This window comes from Mobula hypostoma, chromosome 3 (genome assembly GCF_963921235.1).
Source record: "Mobula hypostoma chromosome 3, sMobHyp1.1, whole genome shotgun sequence".
In the NCBI taxonomy this organism is placed as follows: domain Eukaryota; kingdom Metazoa; phylum Chordata; class Chondrichthyes; order Myliobatiformes; family Myliobatidae; genus Mobula; species Mobula hypostoma.
The window spans coordinates 183,826,505-183,842,599 of NC_086099.1; the positions used below are offsets into that span (position 1 = coordinate 183,826,505).

Here is a 16,095-nt window from a genome sequence, read left to right on the forward strand (position 1 = left end):
TGGACATTACATTTTGCTAAGTATTTCAGTATGACACAGGTTTGCAGTGGAGTGTGAAACATTCACAACAATAAATTATGTCAATTTTAAATTTAAGCTAATCTGAAGATTTTAGGGATGTTTAACAATGTTAAAGCACTCTGTAAATGCAAGTTATTGTTACATGCGCGCTGATTATAAGTATAGGGTCACAAAAATATGTAAATGCGGTCTGGTTAAATTAGCATTTTTTTTGGGTATTGGTATCTAAAAGCTAGTATTATTGCTTGTCAAGAGAATCATGGTTCAGATGTTCAGGAAGCACCATCATTTAAATTAATTTACATCTCTCAATTTAAAATCTTGGGAAGTAATTTTCTGGAATCTTATTTTGTACAAATATTTTTGATAGTTTAGAAGAGTTGACTTGCAGTTGCATAGTTTAAAGTCTTCAGGAGTAGTTCAAACTTCAGGAGGGCCAAAGAAAGATGTATAAGTTGATCTGGGTAAAGAGGTACTGCCTCAACATGAGAAAGGGCATAGAAGGTGGCACTTTAGTTCACTTCAGGAAGAACCGAGAAGAGAGAATGCCTGGAGTGAGTGGAAACTTTGATTTTGCTGGCTGCTTTGCTGTGGCTGCAAGAAATGTAAACAGACTCCATGGGTGCTGGGGGGAGGATGTTTTTGGCTTTTGAGCTGTGTCTTCAACTGCAGTTTCTTATGGTCACATGCAGAGCAGATGCCTACTATAACAATCCATTAAGCATCCAGTAAGATTGTTTCTTTGGTGCATTGAATAAAAATTGGTAAGGGTTAAAGGTAACATGCCAAATTTCTTTAGCCTCCAAATGAAGAAGAGATGCTGGTCAGCTTGCTTGCTTTTGGCATCTATGTTGTTGAACCAGGAGACTATTGGTGATGTTCATTCCTAGGAACTTGATGCTCTCAACTCCTCCTTCCTGATGTCAGTGACTAGTCCTTTTGCTTTACTGTCATTGAAGGATAGGTTATCATGGCACCATGTTTCTAAGCTATCTCCTTCCTATACTTTGACACACTGTTATCTGTAATATGGCCCACTGTGGTGGTGTCATTTGCAAACTTGTTAATAGAGTTAGAGCAGAATCTGGCCATGCTGTCACAGTGTTGCAAGGAGTAGAGTGGGGATTGAGGATACAGCCCTCCCTTATAGGTTGTGGTCTGTTGGTCAGGAAGTTGAGGATTAGTTGCAGAGGGAGGTGTTCATTCCCAAGGTTCAGAATTTGGTGATGAGCTTGCTTGTAATTATAGTAATGAAGACAGGTCTGTATTCAACAAAAATAATCAAACATATCTAATGATCTTTACTGTCCTTGTGCTCCAGAGTTTCTGTGTAGGGCCAGGGAGACAGTATCTGCCATAGATCTGCTTCAGTGGTAGGTGATTTATAGTGGGCCGTGGTTGTCTGGAAGACAAGAGTTAATGCATGGCATGGCCAGCCTCTCAAAGCACTTCATAATAGTGGACGTCAAAGCCACTGAGATACCATGTTCTTAGGGAAAACAGTATTTAGTTTTCGTATATCACCTTTAACTTGGCAAAATGCCCCAAGATGCTTTATAGAATTATCAACAAAATTTCACACGCTGCCATTTATAAAGATCAGGGCGCTGTCATGACAAGCTTTTTCTTAAATGCCCATCGTCTTGGGCATCTGAAGCCCAACCCTCTCCAGGTTTTTTTTTTATGAGGTCGAGTTGTTAGCTCGACACTCAACCCAGGCACGGATGGAGAGCGTGCAAGGCAGCCGGCCGGATTCAAACTCGGGACCTCTCGCCCCGAAGTCCAGCGCTGATGCCACTACGCCACCAGCTGGTACAAAAGATAATAGGGTGGCTGACATAAAAATTTGAGTCTGAGAAATAGACCTTCAGAAGTGACTTAACGGAAGAAATAGAGGTTGGAAAATCGGCAAAGTTTTTGGAGTGAATTTCAGAGCTTGGAACCTGAACATCCAAAGATATGGCCACCAGATATAACATAATAAAATCTTTACATGATCAATCTCAGAATTGGAAAACCTGCAGATTTTTTTTGGTGATAGATTATACAATGAGGAGAGTGTAGTTAGTAGCTGGATCAGAAACAAAGATGTGAATTTTAAATATTATGCTTTTGGCTTCTCTAGGTACTATTTGGGTACGAACACATTGGTAATGAGAATTGGTACCTGGTCCAATGTAGAACACAGCATCATTGTTTAGAATGAATATGACTTATAAACAATAGAATGGTGGAGATGGGCCAAATATGTATTAAGATAGTTAAGGCTATGGATAATAAAGGGACAATTAAGAATTTCACCTCTGCTTAAGTTCAGATATAAGAAGAGTTGGATAAACTGCAGAGGTGAAATAGATGTCCTAAATTATGACGAGAATATGTAGGGTAGGATCAAATACTTCAGTGCTGCTCCCTCCCTAATTTATAACGCAACAAATTATTGTAGTGACATTCTAAGAAACAAATATTCTGAATAAGGATCTAGTGCTTTAGTGGCTTATATGACGTATAAACTTTTCTCGGGCTTCCAGCTGGGTACAAACATAGATTTAAACTGATATTTTGATGTAAAACTCATCCCTGATGAAGATGACAGAGTTTGGCATTGAAATGTTAGTTAAAATCTATGCCTGTACCTGGCTGGAAGCCTGAGAAGTGTTTATTCATCAACAAATATTCTGTCGAACACAACTGTACTGCCTTTTAAACCACTACTACCCTCCTTCCTTTCTCGTTGGGCAGCCCCTCACAATTTAAGGATGATTTGCTCCCTCCATTATCATATTTCTAAATAGTTCATAGACCCATGAGCACTACCTTACTTGTTTTTTTGCACTATTTATTTATTTTATAACTTCATTATTTTAATGTCTTGCATTGTACTACTGCAAGACTTCATAACGTGTGCCAGTGATAACAAACCTGATTCTGATTCTGGTTTCTGAGGTGGCTGATGAGACCATGCAGGTAAATAACTTGGAGGTGATGCATTCCTTCTGCTGTGCTGAAATTGTGTGTCGTGATAAATAGACTGGAGGTTCCTCATGCCATCCTGAATGTATACCTTCATTTTAAATAGTCTTGGATCAGATGTTCCACAAATCCTCTGTAATCATAGGGCTGCCACACTTATCCATAGACCTCCTCTCTCATTGCCATCTGGGACCAAACAACCCTTGCAGCTCCGGATCCGGATCAACCTCACCCAACTTTGTGTGCTGCATTTGATGCACTAGATGTGGCCTCTTCTACATTGGCTAGACCAGATATAGACTAGGTGACCATTTTGATGAATGCCTGTGTTCTTTTCAATGGCCATCTTGATCTCCCAGTTTTATGCCACTTCAACTCCCTTTCCTGTTGCCTCACCAACCGGTTCACCTTTGGCCATCTACATTGCCAATGTGAGGTGAAACACAGAGTAGAAGAGTAATATCTCATACTCTGCCTGCGTTGTCTGCAACCCAATGATGTAAACATAAAATTTTCCAACTTCAGGTAACCCATACTTGTACTCCTTTCTTTCTCCTTCTGCTTCCCCTGTCACCCAGTTTCATTTCCCTCTCCCACTTGGTTTCATATGTTTTTCACCCACAAACTGCACCTTCTAGATCTCCTATTCCCTCCCCCATCTGGTTCCATTTGGCCTTCATCCTTCCTTATTTAGTCCCATTCAACTTATTCATCATGTCCAGCATCAACAGCTACTTGTTTCCAATTATCACATTCCAGCCTCATATCTACCTTCACTGTTCACAACCCTCTTCCCATTCAAACCACTCTGTTTGGCACCAACAATCATTCTGCAATCAGAGTCTTTCAGATTACATTTCTTCCCCATTCTGATCTTTGGTCTGAACAACAATTAAACCGCTTAACCATGTTTGCTTTTATGCAGTGAGTTGTTTCCACATGATTGGCTGATTAAACTGCTGCAGTAATAAACAGCTGTACCTAATGAAATGGCCACTGAGTGTAGTGTTATTGTTACAGAGAAAGTGCAGTGCAGGTACACAAATAAGATGCAAGGCTAATGATGAGGTAAATTGAGAAATCAAGATTTCATCTTTATCATTTGAGGTCTATTCAAGTATCTTGTAACAACAGGATAGAAGCTGTCCTTGAGCTTGCTGCTCCATGTTTTCAGGCTTTTGTATGTTTTGTCCAATGGAAGAAGAAAAGAGAATGTCTAGGTTGTGAGAGGTCTTTGATTATGAGTTTTATCCACAATTCTGCAGTTTCTTGCATTCACAGGCAAGGCAGTTGCCATACCAAGCCATGAGGCACCCTGATAGTGATCAGAGACATGCTGAATTTCTTTAGCCTTTTGAGGAAGTAGGGGTGCTGGTGTGATTTCTTGGCCATACCATAGCAGTTATGTGGTTGGTCAAGGACAAACTGTTGGTGATGTTTATACCTAGGAACTTGAAGCTATAAACCATCTCTACCTCAGCAGTATTCATACATGTAGAAGTGTGTGCTCTTGCCTGCTTCCTGAAATCAATGACCAGCTCTTTTGTTTTGCAGACATTGGAGGAAAGGTTCTTGTCTTGACATCATGCCACTAAACTCTATTTCCTTCCTCAGTGTTGTCTTATCATTATTTGAGATCTGGCTAACTACAGTGGTATTATCTGCAAGCTGATATAAGTTAGTCTACATTTCCGATTATTATTGTTCTCAAAACATTACATTTTATTATCCCCCAATAGAAAGTCCAAAAATGGTGAATGTACTCATAAATGCTATTAATTTTTGTCAGTAGTATTTGTAAATATCTATTGCCTGTCCTTGACTGACTTCATAGTTTGAGAATGCAATTTAGCAGCACACAGTTTTGTTTTGGTTTTTAATTTCTACATATTATTAATTTCTATGGTTACCTTTTATCAGTTAGCTACATTATTTTGTCTTTATTTTACGTTGTTGCTGTTGCATCTTTGTAATAACAGAGAAAATATGTACCATGTGTTGTATGAGATTTTACTTTATGACAATAATTTGCTCTTTTTCTTTGCAAAATGATATCTGTACCTTCCTGGTATCTATCTTCATTATTTCTTCTTAACCTTCCTAGTTAGTTGAATCTGCACTCTTTTCTCTGAATAGCACTATATTTTCTGTTTTCCTTAAGTTTTTATCATTTCTCTCATCTTACTTTGTACATTTATGTCCTTATAACAGGTACTGCAGCAATTGCTCAATGCTTTTGTATGTGTTTATACACTAAACTTTTATTTACTATATAACCTTTTAATCTAATTGATTGTTCTTTGGAACTGGAGGCCTCATTGTTTTCCTCATTCTTTTGTCCTGCAATCTTTGTGCATAATTTAGTGCTAATTACTTATTGTTTTTTGATTTACTTTTTTTACCTTTATGCTTTGGTCAAACGTGGTGCTGTCCTACATTTCAAACTTTTTTCTTAACTTCACCTTGTCACACGTTAGTTTTCTGGACTGTGCTGAATTTGCTAATCTCAGCCTGGGTGGCAGTGAGAGTTGTACAATTAATCTAAGTGTCACTGGACGGGGAAAGGAAAACACAAACCAAGTTTCTTGCCTCTGATTACAATTAGGTAACTGAATAAAAAGCAAATACATGAATATGGCAGCAAGCTTTGCTATAATGCACCAGCACCATGATTAAATAACCTATCCGCAGTTGTTGTCTCATCTTATGTGAAAAGCACAACCATTTTATTGAACTGTTTCCTGCATGTGTAGCTTTGCACTGTAGCTCTTGGCAATAAGCATGTAATGATCACCAAAAATGCAAATCCAATTGGTAACCAATCTACCATAAACATCTTTCTGATATATAATTACATCTTTGGAAAAATCTACAGCTGAAAAATAAATTTGTAAAAACTGTTTAGGATCCATTCTTGTCTGGTTTGCATCAACTATTGTTGCATTAATTCCCTAATGTTACAAAACTATTAGAATGTACTGCTGCTCTGACGCTACAATACTAACTGAACTACGCAAAGCATTCATAGAAGGAATTGCTTGAATATATAAAACATCTTTGCACATTGACTCTGCACTGATATATTTTAGGTGGGTTGGGGTATCGATGAACTGTGAATCAATGAAAGTGCAAAGTGTTACATATTGCTCCCGGTTGTTCAGCCAGCCCTTCCTTGTGTCACTGTATGAATGAAGGAAAGTTCAGTCATGGTTTACCAAAATCTAAACCCTCCCCCTTCTTTATGTAAGTCCTTCTGTGGGCATTTCTGCATTAGGCGAAACAATGGTGCTGAATATGTTAAGCCCCTAACAATTAGGGAGCAGTTTGAGGCATTGAATAATGTCGAATGATGCAATTGAACCTGACAGCTTCAACAGTCAGCCTGCTCATGGGACCTTAAAGTTGTTCACACTTGGTTTCATCTCTCATCACACGCTGTGTATTAAAACCCTGCTGGTGGGGAGCTCAGAAAGAAATGGGGCCGGTTGTCAGGAGACCCTGCTTAGTGCATAACTTGTATGGGCATTGGCAAAGAAAAAAATTGCTTCTATTACCTTTTTTTTTGCATTGGCCATCAGTTTGTTTGTTTTCTGTTGACAATGTAATTATTGTTCTTGATGGCATTCCTAAAAGAAGCTTTATGCTTTCAATGCCTTATAAATTTATATGTCTAGAATTCCACAAATTGCAAATGCCCAATCATATTTAAGTATTTACAAAAAGGAAAACATGAAAATATTAAACCCATAGAGAAGTGCACAACAGTCATCTATTATTTAAAGAGATGAAATAAGCTAACATCTGGAGTTATGTGATGTTTCCATAGAACGTTCTTTCTGGAGATCCTGACGGACTTGCTGTTACTTTTTAAAAATTATTTTTCAATTAAACAAATACAGGTATATTGTTTGTTTGTGTTATTGCTGACAAGAAACAGTTTAAATTTTGAAGATTTAAGAGTTTGTGATTTACTGTGATGTACTTATTGGAATAAAATTTTAACACTTGTGATACGTCATAATTGATATAATTGTCATTTTGCAGCCTATTGTGAATGCTTCTAAATTTCTTTTAAAGGTTAAAATAGTACCTTTACAGCCTTTTCAATCATATAAGGAACATAATGTTTTCTGTCAGAAACATTACAGGATTTGTTAGTTCATAAGAGGGGAACTACAAAATTTTCTCAATGAAATCAGACAAATGTGTATACTGCCTCTACTGGTAGCAATACATATTAACAGGGCATTTTATACATGTTTTTGGAATTTCTTGAAAACTGTTGCTTCAGAAATTAAAACCTGCAGTATTTGTCACACAAATATTAAAATTCCAATTACATTAGGGTCTTTATCGGTGATTGAAAATTGAACAATTGAAAATTGTTTGCATGATGATTTTACATTTGTCTAATTCACTCTTTAATGTGGGTGTAGAAGTGTTTTTATTGTAACTTTATCAATAATCATTGTATTTTGTAATGGTATTTAAGAAAATACTTAAACATATTATAGATTCAATGTTTTCCTTTATTTTAATTGTCAAATACTGCTTAACTATCACTGGCAAAAGGTTTGCTGGATGTTGTTTCCTAGCTTTTCATAATGGGATAGTAACAATATTCCCTCAGTTCTCTGGAAAATTTCATGTAATTATTCCAGAAAAGCAATAAATGAAAGAGAAACAAAAACATGTAAATTTAAGATATAAAGACTTCATGCTACAAAATCGATCTGGACATAAAAAGAGAAGTAAAAGATTGGATGAATAGAATGCAATAGATACCTAGTTACAAGAAACAGACTTGTGTGCAATTTTTATTCAATGGACCACAGCTTCATAAAGACTTGAATTGTTTGTGGTGGTTGATTTACTTTAAGGATAGTTTAACCACGTATGAATGAATACAATCATCTGCAGGAGCTTTTAAAGCTGAGTATATTTGTAATGATTGATTCCTTTGCTCTAAACATTTCTTTCAGTAGCTTATCCTTGTCACACTTCAACTTTCAAAAGAATCTGGGTGTTCACCATTTATTGCATTTTGCAGCACCTGTAAATGTATGCAAGGAAAATTATTTTTTCATTGAATTGGATTATGTGAGAAATTAGCCAGAAAAAAAAACTGCTTGATATGTTTAAGGGTTCATTTTTGCTTGTTTGGCGAAAGTCCCAGTGGCCGCCTTCAGAATTGTGGTTTGCAACATGAATGAATACAAACTTTGGAAGAGCTAACTGGTGGTACTATTGGCTGACTGCCAAAATTACAGTTCTCAGATGGGGTTATGATAGAGCTGTGATTTATCATTTAATTCTCCATTGTGAAGAACATACTTGAGCCACCTTTTTGCTTCCAGTAGAGGCTTGTTTGACTTTATTTCCACCTCTAATAAAGATAGTAGAACGATTTTCAGTTTTTCTTATGGTTGACATTGTAAAGGATATGTGGCTTAGGGCTAATCTGGAAGTAGGGCCTTCTGGCATTTGCTGACAGTTTGTAATGTGGAAGACTTGAGCATCTGATGGCTACCTGCACGTTGCATAAATTATTTAATAAGATTAAATAATTAGTATGACTATTATGTGGTCACTGTGTCGGTAAGTCCCAGTGTTTATGATTTAGGCTATACACTTAGGGTGTGGATGAAAACCAGAAACCACTCTTACATACTTCACCAGTCATTTTATAAAGTTAAATTTCAGTTTAGATTGGACTGCTATTGACTGAAGTTTAGAAATGTGATTTTTGATAACTACATGATTTTTTTTTACATTTTGAATCTGATGTAGTAAACAATAAACAATTACAAATTATGATTGATGTTTTACAATCATGAATTTGTTTTGCTTTTTGTTGTGACTTTCATGCAGTTAATCTTTTCTCCCCTTCAAAGATAGGTATTGACAAGTAATATCACAGTCAAGCACTGACCTTAACGCTTGTTGTTTAATTTCCAATTCGGAACACTTATTCCTGAAGAATTTCACAGTAGTACAGTAGTGCTAGAAAGTTTGTGAACCATTTAGAATTTTCTCTTATTTCTGCATAAATATGACCTAAAATATGATCAGATATTCATGCAAGTCAAAACTAGGTAAGAGAACCCATTTAAATAAATAACACAAAAATATTATACCTTTTCATGCATCTATTGGGAAAAACAATCCAATATTACGTGTACTTATTGTATTAAAAAAAGTATGTGAACCTTTGTTTTCAGTAACTGGTATGACCTCCTTGTACAGCAATAACCTCAACCAAATGTTTCCAGCAATCATTGATCAGTCCTGCACATTGGCTTGGAGGAATATTAGGCCATTCCTCCTTACAAAACTGCTTCAACCCTGGGATGTTGGGCTTCTTTACATGAACTGCTTGCTTCAGGTCCTTCCACAACATATTCAGAGGACAAAGGTCAGGACTTTGACTCACCCATTCCAAAATGTGTAATTTCTTCTGCTTTAACCATTCTTTGGCAGTCTGACTTGTGTGTTTAGGGTCATTGTCTTGCTCCGTGACCATTTTCTCTTGAGCTTCAGTTCACGGATGGATACCCTGACATTTTCCTGTAGAATTTCCTGGTACAATTCAGAATTCATAATTCCATCAATGATGGCAAGCCGTCCTGGTCACGAGGCAGCAAAGCAGACCCAAACTATGACACTGCCACCACCGTGTGCCACAGATGGGAGGAGGTTCTTATGCTGGAATGCAGTGTTTGGTTTTCGCCTTACCCGCCAAATGTAACACTTCTCATTTAAGCCAAAAATTTCCAATTTGGACTCATCCATCCACAGAACATGCTTCCAATAGCCTTCTGGCTTATCAACATGGTCTTTAGCAATCTTTAGATGGGTAGTAATGTTCTTCTTGGAGAGAAGTGTCTTTTTTCATGCAATCTTGCCGTGCACACCATGCAGTATCGACTAGCTTTGGTCAGCACAGTACAGAATATCAAACCTGAAATTTCACTAAAGTGCATACCGTGTAATGATTTATCAAATGTTTTTGAACCTTATTTTCAGTAAATAATTGTCATGCAAACTAGAGGAACTGATGAAGGGTCTTGGCCTGAAATGTTGACTGTTTATTCATTTCCATGGATGCTGAGTTCCTGCAGTATTCTGTATTGATTACAGAGGAACAATATCTTGTATTCTACCTGGGTAGTCTACAACCCAATGGCATGAATATTGTGATCCTTGCCACCTCTGTTTTGTTCCCTCTCTTCCAGAACTACCCTTGTGCTCTCATAACACCATTTCCCCCCAAGCCTTTACCCCTAACCCTTGGTTCCACTTTCTATCCCCTTCCCAACTGGCTCCATCTGCCCATCATTGCCACATCACGCTGATCCACCTATCATGGTCAGCTCTGGCCTCACCTCACTCCTCTTACTCTTTATACTGGCTTCTGTCATGATGGAAGATGTTAATGCACAATTTCAGCCATCCTTCTGCTTCCATTGTTGTCTGACATGCTGAGTTCCTCTAGCAGCTTGTTTTTTTATTTGTTCCATGTCTAAGCATCTGCAGCCAACAATACCAAGATCACTGGCAATATGAAGGTGGCAGCAGAGTGGCCAAAAAAATATATTTTTAAAAAATTAGCAGTGTGTATTATGCTTGAGGAATCAGGAATCCTAAAGGAATTCAGTGTGTCTCTCCAGTGCCTTTCTTCCATTTTTGAGCAGTCTTCTTCTTGAAGCTTCTTTCTGGGGCTAATGTTTTGCCTGGGATAGTTCTTTTGTATTCTTCTCATAAATTCCCACTTCCACATGCAGGCATGGATGTCAGTTCCACAGTGATCATGTGTGGGTCAGCTTTGAAGTGTTTTGGGCTGCACATTTGTTAGGGTGTGAGGATTGTTTTTTGCCTCTCCTGGTGTCTGACCTACCTGAACCATAAGTAAAAAGTGTAACTATGGAAATTAATAATCTATCTTGTCACTACATAAAACTTTAATTAGGACATTGTGGTTATACCTCTGGAAATCTGTAAATATAGTTAGAAATTGTGAAATGGGTATCTTGAGATGCTATTTTGTAGAATGTTGAAGAACAGGAATACATAATTCACCCTTACTGGCTCAATTAATACAATATTCCTTAACCTTCCCCGTAGTTCATTAAATTTTTCCCTTGTAGTCTTGCTTTGAAAGTCACCATTGAATTTTACTTCCTTTACCTTTTCAGATGTGGCATTTTTTTATTTAGATACGGAGTTTTTAAAAAATATGTAATCTTCACCATGGATTTTTTAATGCCAGTTATCATTAAAATTATGTATTTTGGTTACCAACATTCCTAATAGTATATTTGTAGATTATGTGTTTCTTTATCTCTCTTAATAAAATGCAATGTTGAAATGCCCTATTCTCCCCCCAACCCTCCCAACCCCATAACCTAGTCTGGTTTAAAGCCAACTACCTCAGCTATGTAAATCTCTCCACGTAACTGAATAATCTTATCCCTGTCCCATTTTCCCATTTTCTGGGGGAACTATACTCTCCAAAAGGCCTTAATTAAAGTGTACATAATTTTGGCCCAAAATGTCAACTGTTCTCTCTTCCATAGATGTTCCTTGGCATGGTGAATTCCTCCAGCATTTTGTGTGTGTTACTCAGATTTCCAGCATCTGCAGATTTTCTCTTGTTTGCTATCAACATGCTCTTGTTGAATATAATTGCTGCATTTTACTGAATGCTGTTTTAGCAGCATTTTGGTTCAAGTTTAAGTTCAAGTTTAATTATCATTCAACCACACATGAATACCCATGAACACAGTTGAACGAAACAGTGTTCCTCAGGACCAAGATGCAAAGGACAGTACCAGCAGTCATTCACAGCACTAGGTATGTCCAGCACATGTAAGTTAGCAGTAAACATATAGTCACATAAAAAAAAATACGATATAGCCTAAGACCCTAAGCTACATTTCCTGTAGATTGTTGGAGGATGAAGCAAGAACAGCCCTCAGCGGTCTGCAGATGAATGCACGCATGCAATCAGCTTGTCTTTCACCGAGCAAACACTAGAGGGCAGTACTGATGGGAGGGGCCAGTTCCCAACCAAGTATGGAGGCAACAAGCGATACTGTGGCATGCTCGTTACAACCAAGGCCGCACAGCTTCCTTGCCATTGGTCTTGTCAATAAATCAGTGATCCAGACTTGCAGTATTTTATGTTACCAATGTCCAATAGAGTCTTGATATCACAGGACAATCACTCACTTAAACTGCACACTGCTTTTGCACACCAACTCAGATACCTTTCTGTAGCAGGCAGCAGTCCACACCAAGTCCAGATACTCTGCTAAAGAGCAATTAGCTGATGAGGTAGACCTGCATTTCTTTAAGTTCTTAATATCGGCTCGATTTGTGTGTCCTTATACAAAAGAATGAAATTATTACCAGCACAGAAATTAAACGATATTTGTTTGAACAAACTAATTCTCGAATCCATCTATTGTTGGAATTAACAACACAGGGAAAGACAAGTTAATTTTTTATGTCATTTAGGCAGTGGCGGGGGGGGGAAGGTTCCTTTATTAGATTAATGTTTTGGAATATTGAATGGAACATTTACAATTATATTTAATGAGATGCAATAACAAACCTGTTACCTCTTTTGAATATTCTATGCTTGATAATCTGCAAAGAAAGTACTCTGAAACAGAAGTTAAATAGGTATGTTTTTAAACTGAATAGTCACTGATGATTTAATAATCTGACCTAGGCTGGAGTTGTGATCAAGACATACAGAATATTTCTAAAATCGTTTTTTTATCTTTAATGTTTGTATTTTGATGTTAATAAACTCATTTCTGTCTTAGAAATTGATAATCTAGAACCATGCACTGAGATTCTGGTTTCATTCTTACTCTCGTGACTTAACTGCTCTCAGCTGAGTCAGGAGTTGGGTGGAGTAGGAAAGAGAAAATTAGCGAGTATTTTTATACTTGAACAATAACTGTTGAAGAGCATCTATCTAACTGTTTTCTGATAATATGGCTATGTGAGGAGATATTCTGCTAGCATTCACTAACTAGATTCACATAATAACAACTAGAGGGCAGCCAGTAGCTACCAAACCATATCCTAAACATTAGGAGAAGGGACAAAGTTTACCTTAAAAAGAAATTGTGGAAAAGTGACTAGTGCAATTGGTTTGATGCTGTATTGTTTTTCTGCTGTACGGAACTGATGACTTACCATAAAGACAATTGAAACCGGGAATTTTCTATGTATGGAAAAATAATCACAAATCTTCCAGCATCATCTGGTGCCGTTCATTATAAATTACTAATTCAGCAGTTATCTGTTTGTCCATTATAGTTGATTTGTCCCAAAGACTTTCTTTCTATTTCTAATTGTGCTTTATCATATCCTCAACAGGCAAGTGCACTACCTGGATCATCTTTTAATCTAGCACCATCTCACATGTTTGGAAATCAATTAAATCCTAATTCGGCAATGGCAGCTTTTATTGCACAATCTGAAACCAGTCCAGCAGGTAAGTTTAAGAGGAACTTTGAGAAGAAAAGGAAAATTGTAAATCAGAATTATTTCAAGGCTCTTATTCTCAAGAGGAATGACATGCCAAGGTGGCTTTCCTGACCCTGCATATTGTTTAGGAAATTTTAAAATGCTTCATTCATCAAAAGGCCTGCGACAATGAATTTATCTTTTGAAAATTTCTGAGGAGCATGTGGTAAAGGAGTTTGCAGATGCTACAGTGAAGAGTAAAGCTTTAGACTGCAGTAATATATTTGGTCTTGTCGTTTGGACAGAAGGTGACACATGATATTCAGACTGAGGAAGTGTGAAGTAATAGAATCTTGGGGGTAATACTAAGCAAGAGAATATATAAAGGATGGAAAAGACGGACCTATCAGTGAATGTCCACTTTCTAGAAGGTAGTAGGATGACTTGATAAAATTGTTTAGAAGGATATTCCTGTATAGCTAAGGCATGGAATGCAAAAGCAGTGTAGTGATACATGTATACTATACAATAATAACTGGACTGAAGGTTGAGTAATGCATACAGTTAGATCACTACATTGTAGGAAATGCATGTTTGCACTGGATAGCACGCAAAGGAAATGTATAAGGATGTTGTTGAGACAGGAAGATTTTGGATATGAAAAAAACTATTAACCAGGCAGTGGTGTTTATTTTGGAGAAGAGGCAATGGCAGATTAATTGAAGAATGTAGAATCATGAGGGGACCTAGATATAGCAAATGGGAAGCATCTACTTTCCATAGTTAAAAAGTTATAAATAATACAGCACAGATTTACAGTCATCAGTAGAAGAATTAAAGTGAAGATAAGATGTCTTTCCACTTTGCGTTTGTTAGAGGGCTAGACTTCATTGCCTGAAAGGGGTTTGTAGGCAGAAATCCTTAGGATATTTATAAAGTATTTGAATGTATCCTTAAAGAGCTCTAACCTACACAACTAGCTCTTTTTATTGACTGGCATAAGCATGATATGCTGAATAACTTCCTGTGTTTAATTTTCTAGGGTGCTATGATGATAGAAAAGACTTCGTTAAACCAGAATTTTTGAAATAATTTTATTTATTTAGCTACTGAGATAGCATTACCTTTATACTACATTTTACATGAAGCATTTGATGTTGAGAAATGAGTCCCTTTCCAATTTCAGTTTTTCTTAAAAGGCAGGAATGTTAAAAGTAGTATAAAAGTGTATAGAATGAAAGTGGACTTTAAATACACATACTTTGTATTTAAGCTTAAGAGTACCATGAATAACTGATTTTCATGAATAACAGGTCACATTTCAAGATTTAAGATTGTTTAATGTCATTTCTAGTGTACAAGTATAAAGAAGAATGAAATAATTGTTACAAATAATGGTGTTTGGGGGTGTGGTGGAGGGGTGGGTTGGTGCATGGAGGTGTGCATGCTGCTTGAGGAAAGTAGCTGTGAGTGGAAATGTACATTGAGAAGAAAAATTATGATTGCAGCTGGACAAGAATAGATAAAATAAAGCCATTGTTACTCTGAACATAAAAACAAAGAACAACATTAGAAGGGTGGTGTAGTTTACCAGATATGTGCACAACAACGAATCAGAATCAGGTTTAATACCGCTGGCATATGTCATGAAATATGTTGTTTTGCAACAGCAGTACACTGCAGTTCATAAAAATAGCTATGTTACATATAAATAGTTGATGCATGAATATACAAAGCTTATGAATTACTTGCAAATGGTTGATGTCAACCATGGATATTGTGTCCTATCTCTCTATATGATATACAGGCTAGGGCAGTACAATATGGAGAGCAAACTGTTGCCCATGTAGCAGGCTCCTCCTCTCCACACATCAGATGAATCCAAAGGAATGGCAGAGACTGGTACAGTTTGGCACCAGCAGTGTCTCAGGAGTTGCCAATCAGTGTTGAACTCAACATAGGACTGCCTTAGGGACTCCAGTTCAGGATTTTTCCCTCAGGGTTTACTCCTGAAGCCTTCCTCATGAATGCGTATAGCCTCAAGACAGCGGAGGTTTGAGATCAGAGTTTTCCTTCTAGATGAGCTGCCAACCATGGCTGATGGGCCTCATCTGCCCAAAGTAACTGGTTTTAAGGCACTAGTAACCTGCCTTTGCCCCTTCTCCTGACAATAGAAACAGTTCTGTAGGCTCAGTATGATGGCAATATATTTTCCAAGTCAAAATTTTGTATGACTTTCAATGACATCTTGCAGGAAATAGCAATACCATTCACTTTCATTCCACTTACGTGCTGTAGAGTTTTCATCCTTTGGATGAGCTATCAGAAAAACATCTTGCAAGTTGTGCAAAGTACATGGTACATTGTGAGGTTGAAGTAGTGAATGTTTAGGAAAGTGGATGGGTTGCCAGATTTGAGGATGGTGTCCAGTTTCATGAGTGTTGTTGGACCTGTATTCTTCCAGGTATGTGTAAAGTTTTTTGTCATACTTCTCCTTTGTTTATTCTGTAAGATACTCTGCTTCCTAACTCACTGCTCTTCTTCACACTCTGCATAAATACATACTTTCTTAATCTTTATCTTCAGATAATTTTATAGCTTGCTTGAATCTGCTTC

The 16,095-nt window shown here is 37.2% G+C and overlaps 1 protein-coding gene across 9 annotated transcripts in view; it reads left to right on the top strand.

Moving 5' to 3' along the window:
• The window catches only part of mllt10 (MLLT10 histone lysine methyltransferase DOT1L cofactor), a 279,374-nt gene that overhangs the window by 197,018 nt on the left and 66,261 nt on the right, over positions 1 to 16,095 (top strand). For all 9 annotated transcript variants that reach the window (XM_063044224.1, XM_063044228.1, XM_063044227.1 and 6 more), the window contains one exon: positions 13,390 to 13,507. In XM_063044224.1, the coding sequence (XP_062900294.1) occupies positions 13,390 to 13,507 (118 nt within the window). The remainder of the gene's footprint in view (positions 1 to 13,389; positions 13,508 to 16,095) is intronic.